This window comes from Mus musculus, chromosome 12, assembly GCF_000001635.26.
Source record: "Mus musculus strain C57BL/6J chromosome 12, GRCm38.p6 C57BL/6J".
In the NCBI taxonomy this organism is placed as follows: Eukaryota; Metazoa; Chordata; class Mammalia; order Rodentia; family Muridae; genus Mus; species Mus musculus.
In genome coordinates this window covers 57,325,042-57,337,937 of record NC_000078.6, presented here as the reverse complement: position 1 = coordinate 57,337,937, position 12,896 = coordinate 57,325,042, and the positions used below count along the sequence as shown (strand labels likewise).

Genomic DNA, 12,896 nt, shown 5'->3' with positions numbered 1-12,896 from the left:
AATTAGCTATTAAGCCAATGATAAGCAACCTACAATCCAAAGACTCAAAGAGGTTCTATACAGAATAAGAGAACAGAGAGGGGTACATTTCTCTAGGAAGGGAAAATAGAGCTTTTAGTTATAGATGTAGTAGGGAAAAGGGACTATAACAAAGGGTTAGGTGAAAGAAAAGTAAGGGAAGGTGAGAGAAGAGGAGAATGAGGGAGGAAATACAGAAATAAACAGCTAAAGTTAAGGTCATTTCAGGGGTAGTATGGAAACATAATGCAGGAGAAACCTACTGAAATATATACATATATGAAGGTAACCGAAATGAATTTGCCAAATAATTGGGGGAAACAGAAATAATTCCCCAACTGGAAGTCTCTTGGCACCAAATGAAGTTTCCAAAACTAGAAATGAGTTACATCTAATTGATTTACTGGCCAACAGCGTGCCATGGGAATCCCCCAAACAATCCAGGCTATTGTCAAAGCTATAGCTCCTGTGCACAAATTGACAGAAAGGCCCTATTGATAAAGACACCTATACAAGTCTTCGAACATGGAGAAATCAAGCTATTGCCTACTTGCCTACTTGAAATATTCATCCCTAGGGTGAGGGCTTTGGGTACCAAAAGATAGCAAAGGAGAAACATAAACCTCAACCCAGATACAAATCCTCTGATTTATAATGGTGTCCTGTGAAGCGTGAGGTGGAAATTTCTGGGTTTTTTTGGAGACTCAGTCAGGTCATGTGATGTTTTTCTGGAAACTGTCTTATGAGAGGATGTTTTTACTGAAGCAGATGCATGGGGTTTTGGTGAGAACAGACATGTGGTGTTTTTCTGGACGTAACCTGGAAAAGGGGCATGTGATGTTTTGCTAGAGCAGATACTTGAGAGAACATGTGATATCTGGAAAAGGTATAAATATAAATCAACAGACAGCGGACAATGCTGTGTGGTATTGGTTCACCTTGCCACTCTTAGTTGGTCATCATTCCTTATGACTTTGTAGAGAAAAACACATTAAAGAACTTCTGGTGGTATTCCTGTGGCTTCTTGGTGCTTCTGAGGACTCAGGCCTCCACAGAGCCTTGAGGTTTCTGGTTTGTAAATGGTGTTTGTAAGTGGATTGAGCTACTGCTGCTGATTTGTGTGAACTGAACAGCTGATATCCTGACAACACAGACTGGATTCACTCCAAAGAAGTATTTCTCAGCAAATCCACATCCTCCTTTACCCTGTTAACCTTTCCTCTCCACTACCTCTGGCAGGTGGTGGGCTAGAAGGGAGGTTAAAGCACTTACGTACACTTATTAAAGTAGGATTTGAAAGATAAGCTTCCAGTCCTGCCTTCAGGATATGCTAGTGCAACTCTGCCATACACTTTTGAGAGCAACCAACCAACATCTGATTTCACTTAAAGCCCACTCTATGAGACTGAATCCATACCATGACATGAGTATAAATCTGAGATTAGATGAACCAGGGACCAAAGGAGAAAACAAATATTTCTGTTTTCTAATGGAATGTAGCAATAAAAATCACTTCTAATGGAGGTTACAATCACCAGAGAAGCTTCCTCCCGCAGTAGATGGGAATGAAAATAAAGACCCACAGCTAGGAGGAGTATTCCTCTTTCTCCACATCCTCTCCAACATGTGTTGTCACCTGAGGTTCTGATCTTAGCCATTCTGATTGGTGTAAGGTAGAAACTCAGGGTTGTTTTGATTTGCATTTCTCTGATGGTTAAGGACTTTGAACATTTCTTTAGGTGCTTCTCAGCCATTCGAGATTCCCCAGTTGTGAATTCTCAGTTTAGTTCTGTATTCCCTTTTTTGATTGGGTTGTTTGGTTTTTTTTTTTGGTGATTAACTTCTTGAGTTCTTTATATATTTTGGATATTAGCCCTCTATCGGATGTGGAGTTAGTGAAGATTTTTTTTTTCCCAATCTTCCCGATTTGTCTTACTAGCTATGTCCTTTGTTTACAGAAGCTTTTCAGTTTCATGAGGTCCCATTTATCAATTGTTGATTTTAAAGCATGAGCCATTGGAGTTCTTTTAGAGAATTTTCCCCTGTGCCTATGATCAAGTCTCTTTCCCACTTTCTTTTCCATTAGGTTCAGTGTACCTGATTTTATGTTGAGATCCTTGATCCACTTGGACTTGAGCTTTGTACAAGGTGACAAATATGGATCTATTTGCACTCTTCTACATGCAGACAGCCAGTTACACCATGTATTGAAGACGCTTTCTTTTTTCCATTGTATATTTTTGGTGTCTTTGTCAAAGATCAAGTGACCATAAGTGTGAGGTTTTACTTCTGGGTCTTCACTTTTATTCCATTGATCAAAAACTCAATTTGTGCTGGGTATGGTGGCACACGCCTTTAATCCCAGCACTTGGGAGGCAGAGGCAGGCGGATCTCTGAGTTCAAGGCCAGCCTGGTCTACAAAGTGAGCTCCAGGACAGCCAGGGCTACACAGAGAAACCCTGTCTCTAAAAAAAACCAAAAAACCTAAAAACAAACAAACAAACAAACAAAACGAACAAAGAAACCTCAATCTGCAACACGTGTTGGAGAGGATATGGAGAAAGAGGAACACTCCTCCATTGCTGGTGGGATTGCAAACTGACACAACCACTCTGGAGGTAAATCTGGAGGTTCTTCAGAAAATTGGAAATAGATGTACCTGAAGATCCAGCTATACCATTCCTGGGAATATACCCAAAAGATGCCTCACCATGCCACAGGGACACATGTTCTACTATGTTCATAGCAGCCTTATTTGTAATAGCCAAAAGCTGGAAACAACCTAAATGTCCTATGACAGAAGAATGAATACAGAAAATGTGGTTCATTTACCCAATGAACTCAGCTATTGAGAACGAGGACATCTTGAGTTTTGCAGGCAAATGGATGGAACTAGAAAATATCATCCTGAGTGAGGTAACTCGGACCCAAAAGGACATACATGGTATGTACTCACTAATAAGTGGATATTAGCCAAAAAAAACAAAAAAAACAAAAAACACACAAAAAACAAAAAACAAAAACACAAAACAAAACAAAACAAACAAACAAAACCAAGCCAAAACATACAGAATACCCAAGATACAGTCCACAGAACTCAAAAAGCTCAACAAGCTGAAGTGCCCAAGTGAGGACACTGCAGTCCCACGTGGGAAAGAGGAGGTGTGGGATGTGGACCAGGGAAGGGAAGATGGGGGTGCGGGGAATGGAATATGGGGTGTAAAAAATAAATTAAATATAAAATAAAATTCACACACACACACACACAAAGATCCACATCTAGACAATATGCAGAGAGTAAGAGACCTTGGAACAGCCAGTGCTAAATGGCATAGCTCTATCAAATCCATCCCCTCAGGCCTCAGGCCTATCTCTGAAAGAGAAAGTGAGGAGAGTGTAAGAAGCTTCAGGGAATGGAGAACACCATGGGGACAAGGCCTTCTAAACACAGTTCTGAGGGGGAACTGGGAGGAGAGGGGGGTCCTGTGATCAGAATGTAAAGTAAATACATAAATTAATTAATGGGAAAAAGGAACAAAGAGTGAGAAACGAAGGAGAGCAGCTGTGAAATACTTCTTAGTAAGACATAGCTATTCCAAGCAGAGGCTCACAGCAGCTGTGGATGACTGCACTGGTCTGAACAAGATCATGGGCTCTTCAGCAATCACACATGGGGGGAAAAAGATGCATGTAGCCCTACCCCTCATTGATAATATTAATGATTAAGAATAAGAGAAAGAGAATATTGTGACTCCAACACCACACTCCAATACATAGTTCCAATCCATTTTTAACAGAAAACCCTGGTTAAAATCTCTCTCTCTCTCTCTCTCTCTCTCTCTCTCCCCCCCTCTCTAATTTGGGAAAGTAATGGTAGTGGGCAGTGTAGTTAGGGATTAAAAGAAGATTCAGAATAGATAATGGAGACAGTAACCAGAATACATTATACAGAAGTAGGAAAGTGTTAAATACCAAAATTAGTTACAAAGAAGAGAGAGGTGAGTTATACAAAAATTGGTGATAATTATGCTGCACAAAGGTAGCCATGATAGCTGAGGTAACAAATGGACACAAATGATTTGAGATTTAAAAAAAGACTCAGCAAGATCCATTGGAACAGGTACTGAAGAAGGTGAAAACACCATGGAATCAGAGTTAAAAAAAAAAAAAAAAACAAAAACAAAAACAAAACTGACCTAGAAGGCTGGAGGCCATCAATGCATATGCTTGAAATGGAGAACAATACTAAGAGCAGGATATGGCCACTGGCTACTGAGCAAACAGAGTGATATGGCACACATCAGATATAGGAAATAAGAGGCTGGTAAATTGGCAGGAGTAGACGGAAGAGAAAAATGGTGAGACAGATCCTAAAATGGTCACAGATCAGGGGATGCAGTACCAGCTATGTAGTGAGCATAGTCACAGCGTATGGTAAGCAGTATTTTCTTGTACATAACTTCAAAGTTTCGTTTGGGAAGGACAAAAGGAGCAAGACTAAAATGCATCATGGAGGAACCAGGGTACAGGCCCTGGGGTGCAACTCTTAGGGAAACTTGAAACTCCTTAAGAGGACTGTGATAGCCTGAGAATCCTCAGAGGAACGGAGAGAGTTGAGTTAGAACAGGAAACTGGTGCAACAACATTATGAACTAAGCAGTACCCCGGAGCTTAGCTGCATATGCATCAAAAGATGGCCTAGTCAATCATCACTGGAAAGAGAGGCCCATTGGACACGCAAACTTTATATACCTCAGTACAGGGGAACGCCAGGGCCAAAAAGTGGGAATGGGTGGGTAGGGAAGTAGGGGGGAGGGTATGGGGGACTTTTGGGATAGCATTCTAAATGTAATTGAGGAAAATACATAATGATAAAAAATATTTTAAAAAAAAGAACAGGAAACTGGAACTATGTTCTTAAAAGAATATGCTCATTTTGAATTAAAATGTAACAACTCAGGCAATGGGAATAAAACCTAAAAAACAAACAAATATCAACAATAAAAAAAAAACTGTCTTATCACATACAAAAGTGCAATGTAAGGAGGAAATGTAATATAAAGTGACTAAAGAATGCATGTGTATTTTATGGCAATTTAACATTTTATAAGACATTTTGTTTTACCAAGAAAATGTTCACTAACATAATTTTAAAGAGGGTGCATATTCATAAAAGTGGTTCAAAATGAAAATATTTTAATATATTGAAGTATTACGGTATTGACTATATACTGTAAACTAATGTGAATTAGAGATCAGATAGTAACAAAGTATAATGTGTGTGTGTGTGTGTGTGTGTGTGTGTGTGTGTGCATGAACTGTCACAAGGAAATGCACATCTCTATATGATTAAATACTGTAAAAGGGAAGTAGAGGATATTTGTGCAAAATTCACTGTTTCGGGGTTTTAAAACAGAGAAGGAAATAGGCCCTGTGCACTTCTCTGGTAGAAGCAGTTACCTGAGACAAAGCCGCATCCCGCTCCTCTAGGACTGCACTCATTTCTTCTGCGGTTATTCTCTTCCTACATTCCTTGGTCTTGTAGATTGTATCCACAATCACAGCTCCATTCTTCTGAATAGCTATCCCAGTGTCTGCATTGTTTATTCTGTTCAGTAATTCCTGTAATGTCTACCAACACCATTATATGTTAGTCAGACATGAGGTTTTAATATATTTTATTTAATATAGGGTTTTAATTAATAGGCACATGTGAATTGTAAATTGACTGAGTGAAGTTATTGAATTTTCATATTGCAGCAAAGATGTACATTATTAGTGTGTCAATTCTTCTTTTTCCCACATCTTAGTTCTTGAAACCCACTCAATTGAACTTAAGCCTCTAAGATATAAGACTGACATCAAGAAATCTCCTCAGAGAATGGCTTACCATGTCATTTTCTTCAGGGTTAATATTTTCTAGCCTAGAAAAAAGGGACACAGAAAGCCTGATCAGTAGCATTTCTTTAGTGCGGCAAAATGAGTTCGCTTTTTAAATCTTTAGAACCTCAAGTAATTTCATTCGACTAGTCTTCAGAGCCAACCATGACACTGAACATATTAAAGTGGCACCTGCCCGACTCCATCTTTCAATAATGCTCTCTATCTTCTGCTCTGACTTCAGACTGTTAAGTTATTAATGTTTACTGCTATATATGACTACAAGGATCAATTGTTCATATGTGTTTAGATGAAGAAAGTTCCCCAGTGATAGAAGCACTCTTTCTCATCATATTTATTCCTGTTCTTTCAATTCTTATCAGAAACTACTTCCTTTCTTTCCTTGGACACTGTCACATGTAAAAACAAACCAAGCATTTTTCTTACAAAGTTTATGTTCCTTCAAACAATGGCAAATAATTACACTAAATTAAATCTGAAAATACACTGCTGCGCCTGTGATACAAACACACCAAATATACAGGCTGACCAAAATTGGACCAATTTTTTCCATTTTCATATTTTATGGAATCATTCAATTGAAAGAGAAAGACAATTCATCTCTTCATAAACACATTTTCTAAATGAATTGTTTTCTGAAATGCTTGTTAATATGGATGAATTAAATAAATGTACTAACAGTAACGACATTCTGAATGATATATCAGAAAACAGAATTTATACAATGATTAATTCAAGTAAATTAAAAGACAAACTGTGATAGGTATCACTAAATGACAGAGATTTAAAAGCAATCCATGTTATTTTAATATATACTAAAAAGTTACAGTTCTATTTTCTGTCTTCTGAGGCCCGCTCATGTTGTCTCTTGAGATTTAATAGTTATCACAAAAAGGATGACAGGAAACACAATAAAGACAACTGGTAACTATGCTGCAAAGTTGTTCCAAATGTCACCACCGGATTAAAAAAAAAAATCACTACAACCAGAAAAAGTGGTTGTTTTTAAACAGCGATTTAACAGAAAAACACATAGCAGGAAAAGCTAAGTCTGTACACACGGGCATACTATGAATCACTACTAAGATCTAGTGACCCTAATTAGACACAAAGAGCAGCTCACAGACGTCTAGTAGCTGCTTCAATTCACCGCCAGAAGAACAAATATTCTTGTCCTTTGTAGAGTTTCTCCAAAATAAATTACATTTCAAACATACTGCTTAATAAGAGCTTGTTTGAAACAAAAAATCAAAAGTAACCTAATGTTTTGTACTCATTTTAAAAGCACAGCAGAAATCTATAATTCAATTTTGGTCCTTATGGTCACAGAGAAAGTGCTCGAGCACTGGTAGCATTGCTGTCACAATTGTCCTGGTTACCTAGGAAAACTTTACATGGCGCCATGTACTGCACAACAGCACAGTGTGAAGCTTTTGCACAGGAACGAGACTATGAGCTGATCACTGTCATTTCCAAAAAATTCAGTAGGAATATTTCAAATTTTCATAACTATTAAACATAAAATTAAAGTGTCATTGGATTGATGATAAAATTTACATTGGCTGACTCCTGGTAATATTTAAAATATTTTGATAACTATGTTATTAGCTTGAATTTTAGTTTCAAAGAATTATATAAAGCCAGATGAAAATATAATATAGTTACGTTATCTGATTTGTATATCTGAGATACTTAGCAGAAGACAAGGTAGGTGAGATTTCTACATAAAGCTTACAGTGGTTTGAGGAGTACTGTAGTATAAAAAGTCGTTACATTAAAGAGACAAAAATGAAGAATTCAAATGCTTTAAATCAATAAGTCATCACATTTTTGAAACATTTAAGATAATTGAATTTAGTCTATTATTAAAGTCTACAGCTAGTAATGAACAATTTTAAGTTAAAATTGATTTCTTATCAAAGGCTAAATGATCATTAGGTATGAGGACTTATCTTTCAGACCTTAAAGAATTTGTGGGATCAGTCCTAAAATAGCATGTAATGAGTTTTAATTTGCTATTAAATAAATTTGAACTGCTGTAGGGAGGTTTGTGTGCATCTGACATGCTAAGTGGAAGCACGCATAACCAACCACTTTGCTTTTTGTTCTCAATTGCATTTTACTATTGTTGTTGTATTACTATTTTAAATTAATCTGAGAAAAGCTTAAAATTTAAACATTTGTTTATTTTCATGGAAACATAATACAAACTTAAATTAGAAAGAAAAGAGACTGCTGTTCCTATTTTGCTTATGAAATATTGGGGATGTGTTTCTTACAGACATCAAATGTTAATGACATAATATTATCTCAATTAAAATTAAGTAGAACAGGAATTAGTAAATTTTTCCTCTCTTAGGAGGCAGACACCAAATGTTTTTGGATTAGCTTATATATCTCCTAAATCATGTCTTTGCAGTGCTGAAACATGGATATACAACAGGCTGAACGGGTTGCCTGGGTTGTAATGGCATTTTATGAACACATACAGATTATAATATAATATCATCATTGTCTGTTTCTGACACATGGTATTAAGAAGTAAGACCAGGTTTAACATTAATACATTATAAGATGCAAGTTAATATTTTGACATAAGATTCTGAATTGGATCATTCATCATCCTGCTAACGATGAATTAAGAAATCAACAAAATTATCTTCAGAAAAATTAAACTGAGGCCTTCAATACTGTATCACTTACTGTCATACCAAAATTAAAGATTGAATCTTTTCAAAAGAAGTAATATAAAACAAACAAAATATATAAGGTCTTCAGTTTTATATAAAATAATCTTTGGTTAATATAGTTTAATAGAAGCATGTATGAAACAACAACAATTTCTGGTTTAATTACAGATTTACAGTAATAAATGATATATAAAATATAGTCAATAAACACTAGATTATCTCATATAGGGGCTTAGAAATATACAAAAGAATTTTAACCCTTTGTAAACTCATAATAATGCCTACTACAGTCTAACTTAACATAGTTAGGATAATTAGTTAAGAATTTTGCTGAAGTAATTGTCTGTGGGCTCAAGTTTCAATTGATTTCCTATAGCATGCAAATTCTGATTGACAACTTTGCAATCTAAGTGAAAAACCTATGCATGAAATGCCACATTTCTTAAGTTATCCCTTGATCCATCAATATTACTTTCTTCTTGTCTGAAAGTTAGGGCCAACAGTAAGATTCAGAACAATAACCTCAAATGATAAAGAGTTTGTGATCCAAAAAATACAAATAAAAACATTTGAGCCTAGGAAAATGTCCTACAGATATAAACAAAATGATTTTAAAATATATTTATGGCAGTAAAAGTACTAGAATGATTGATTACATGATTCTGTAATAAAAAAGTTGGGGGATCACATGTGATTTAAGGCATAAAAGATTCAGAAGTTAAGACTGGCAAAGAGAGAGACATACATATAAATGGGACAACACAATCTAGACTACAAAAAAATCCCACATGCATATGACAAAATTATGTTTGACAAAAGTACAAAGAAAACTCTGATACAATAATAGGCTTTAATATGAAATGATTATGTTATTGAACCTGTCATTTGTATCTGATCATAAAGTGCCATGACAACCCAGGCAGCCCACTCTCTAGCCTGTTGTATATGCATGCTTCAGCACTACCAAGGCGAGATTTAAGAGGTAAGACCAAGAATATAAGCTAATCCAAAAATTATTTAGTCTGACAGAAAAAATTACTAATTCCTCTTCTATTTAATTGAGATAATCTCATAATTACAAATGCTAATTTTAATAATGGAATAAGTGAGTGTCACTATACAGAAAAAAGTAACAAAATAAGAACAAAGACATGTACCTTATACCTTTTGTAAAACCTAAAATTGGACCACATGTTGTAATGGTTTGAAACTGAACTGTTTCCCACTAGGCTCATTTTTTGTTTCCAAGAAAGTTTCTGGTGGCTGTGGAGCCCATACGAGCCTAACCTTACTCAATGTAGAGCACTGGAAACGGAACTTCAAAGGCTCTACTCAAGCCCCCATTTCTTGTACCTTCTGAGCCCTATCTGCAGCAGAGCAACCATCACTGCCAAATGCTCCTACTTCATGAACTGAGCCACTCCACAATGTACCCTCTATCATCAAGTGTGCCATACTAAACCGTGAGCTAAAGTAAACTCTTGATTTCTTAAGTTGATTCTATCAAGTGTTGTGGTCACAGAAACACAGACATCACTAATATGGAAATCTAGTGCAGAGAAGTTGGTTTGTCACTGTAATAAACCTATGATGTTCTTAGGTTTTTGGAACTACTTTGAGGGAGGAATATACAAGAGTTTGAAGATACAAACTTCAGTGACTCATAAATGCTATAAGTAGTATTTAATGAGTGATTCTGTTATGAATATAAAGACCACATCACTAAGAGAAATTCACGCATTAAAAGCTAGGCTTGTGGGATTTGAGGCTAGAGCAGGACTTTACTGGCAACTGAATTATATGGCATTAGTGTTACCATTGGGTAAATAATTTATACCTGAGCACATCCTGAAAACCTGAGCAAGGATGAATGTTAAAATATTGGACTAATTAGTTGGTGGGGAAAATACCAAGATAGGATAGTGCCTAGGCTATAGCATAGTCATTGCCGTCTCATCTTACCTAGATTTAGTGTAAGAATCAAGAGCAAAAGGTAGAGGAGTTGTAAAATACAACGTGGCTAGAAAAGGAGTGTATATGGGGTGGGGCTTGAGAGCCAAAAGGTACAAATAAAGTCTATGAGTTAAACTAGCCAGTGTTATTAAATAGATTAGCACCATTAGAAGTGCTGTGTGTTTTCAACTGGAATAATAGGAAAGGCACTTCATGAAAAGATGGTGTCCAGAAAGAAAGCTTCAGGGGTACCCTGCCTGGGCTGACCTTCCTAGAGCACTTCGGTTTCATTATACAGCCTTGGCTAGCCTAGAACTCACTATATACAGACCCAGCTGTTCTAAAACTCAAAGATGATCACCAGCCTTTGGCTCTGGAATCATGAGATTAAAGACATGCAGAACCATGCTTGGGGTTAGGTAACATTTGTACAGACTTCAGCCACTCCATCAATCAGAGGTCTAAGTGGGCTAGCAACAGAACTTGGTATCTTCCACTTGATGCTGGTTTTACAGACATCCAGTATACATGTAATGGGGTCTGTGATGGTTTGACTATGCTTGGCCTAGGAATTGCACTATTAGAAAGCGTGGCCTTGTTGGAGGAAGTCTGTCACTATGGGGGTGGGCTTTGAGACCTTCTTCCTAGCTGTCTGAGGGCAGTTTGCTCCTTCCCTCCTCTGGATGAAAATATAGGTAGAACTCTTACCTCCTCCAGAACCATGGCTGCCTGGACACTACCAAATTTCATGCCTGATGATAATGTACAGAACCTCTGAACTTGTAAACCAGCCCCAATGAAATGTTGTCCTTTGTAAGAGTTGCCTTGGTCATGGTCTCTGTTCACAGCAGTAAAACCCAAACCGAGATAGAAGCTGGTACCAGACGCTAGAGTATTTCTGTGATCAGCCTGACTATACGTTCATTTGAAGGAATGTGGATTTTGAGACTTTGGAAAGCAGTGATGCTTTAAGTGGGGCTTAATGAGCTATCCTAGTAGGAATATGGCGGTCATTGGTGGTGAGGATGATCTGAACTCTGCAGACCTGGCCCAAGAGGTTTCAGCAGAGAAGAACTTCAATATGTGGCCTAGAGATGTTTTTGTGGTACTTTGGTGAAGAATGTGGGCATTTATTGCCCTTGTCTGAAGAATCTACCCGAGGCTAAGGTAAAGGATTTGTACTAATTGCATTGACAAAGAAAGTCTCAAAAAAGCACAGTAGAGACACTGTTCTCTGGCTTAGTCTCCTGATGAAATTCTGATCAAACAGCAAAATTAAAAAGAAATACATACAATGTATGCTTTAGTAATACATTTTATTAAGGGGCAACAGGAGTGAAATGGAGCTGGATCCTGTGTTCAAGGAGATAAACAGATTAAGGAGTGATGACTTTCCCACCCAGAGAAGTTTATTGTTGATTTGTTTGCCATTGAACAAGGAATAGTTATATCACATTAGGCATTATTATTACTTGGTTATTGTTTTTACTTGGACTTTTAATCTGGAGTGAACTACAACACAGAGATGAAAGAAATGGGCTTTTGATTTGGGTCTTGCGGCACAGTGGCCAGGAGAAGCGTAGGCCCAGGCAAGGTGGTACCTTTATCTAGGAGACAAATTCAAGCAGATCTCTGAGTTCAAAGGCAGCCCTGGGCCAAATTATCCAAACCTACACAGACTTTATAATGCTCCTGATATTACAATTTTAAATGTATACGCACATTTTTAGTGACATTTCCATATGTTTCACATGTGCAATGGCTTCGTCTCTCTCCTTGAGGGCTAACTGCAGTCGGCACATAATAGCTTCATCACGTTCTCGCTGTGCAAAATACACTTCTTCAACCAAAGCTACAAAACAAGAGAACTCATAATCAATTAAGAAATAATAGAGACAGCCGGGCGTGGTGGCGCACGCCTTTAATCCCAGTACTCGGGAGGCAGAGGCAGGCGGATTTCTGAGTTCGAGGCCAGCCTGGTCTACAAAGTGAGTTCCAGGACAGCCAAGGCTATACAAAGAAACCCTGTCTCGAAAAACCAAACCAAAAAAACAAACAAAGAAAGAAATAATAGAGACATTATAAATAAAAGTAAACGTAATTCTATGTTAAGGGGTATTTATCTAATTAAGCTACTCTCAATGAGTGACTTGTGGAAACATTTTTAATCACTACTGCAAAATGAAAATATTTGGCATGTGTAAAAGGAGAAAAGATTAAAAGGCCTAGTCCCCCCAAAAATGTGTTTGTTAAAAACAATGAGACTCATAAATACTACAATTACATGTATATGTTTATAGCATGTGAAGAACAAATGAACAGCATTATTAAAAT

At 37.1% G+C, this 12,896-nt stretch overlaps 1 protein-coding gene across 1 annotated transcript in view; it reads right to left on the bottom strand.

The window, feature by feature from the left end:
- Mipol1 (mirror-image polydactyly 1) overlaps positions 1-12,896 on the bottom strand; it is a 226,817-nt gene that overhangs the window by 119,304 nt on the left and 94,617 nt on the right. Inside the window, exons 5-7 of the mRNA NM_001164370.1 lie at positions 12,285-12,414; positions 5,909-5,942; positions 5,479-5,649 (exon numbers count right to left, since the gene is read on the bottom strand). Of these exons, the coding sequence (NP_001157842.1) occupies positions 5,479-5,649; positions 5,909-5,942; positions 12,285-12,414 (335 nt within the window). The remainder of the gene's footprint in view (positions 1-5,478; positions 5,650-5,908; positions 5,943-12,284; positions 12,415-12,896) is intronic.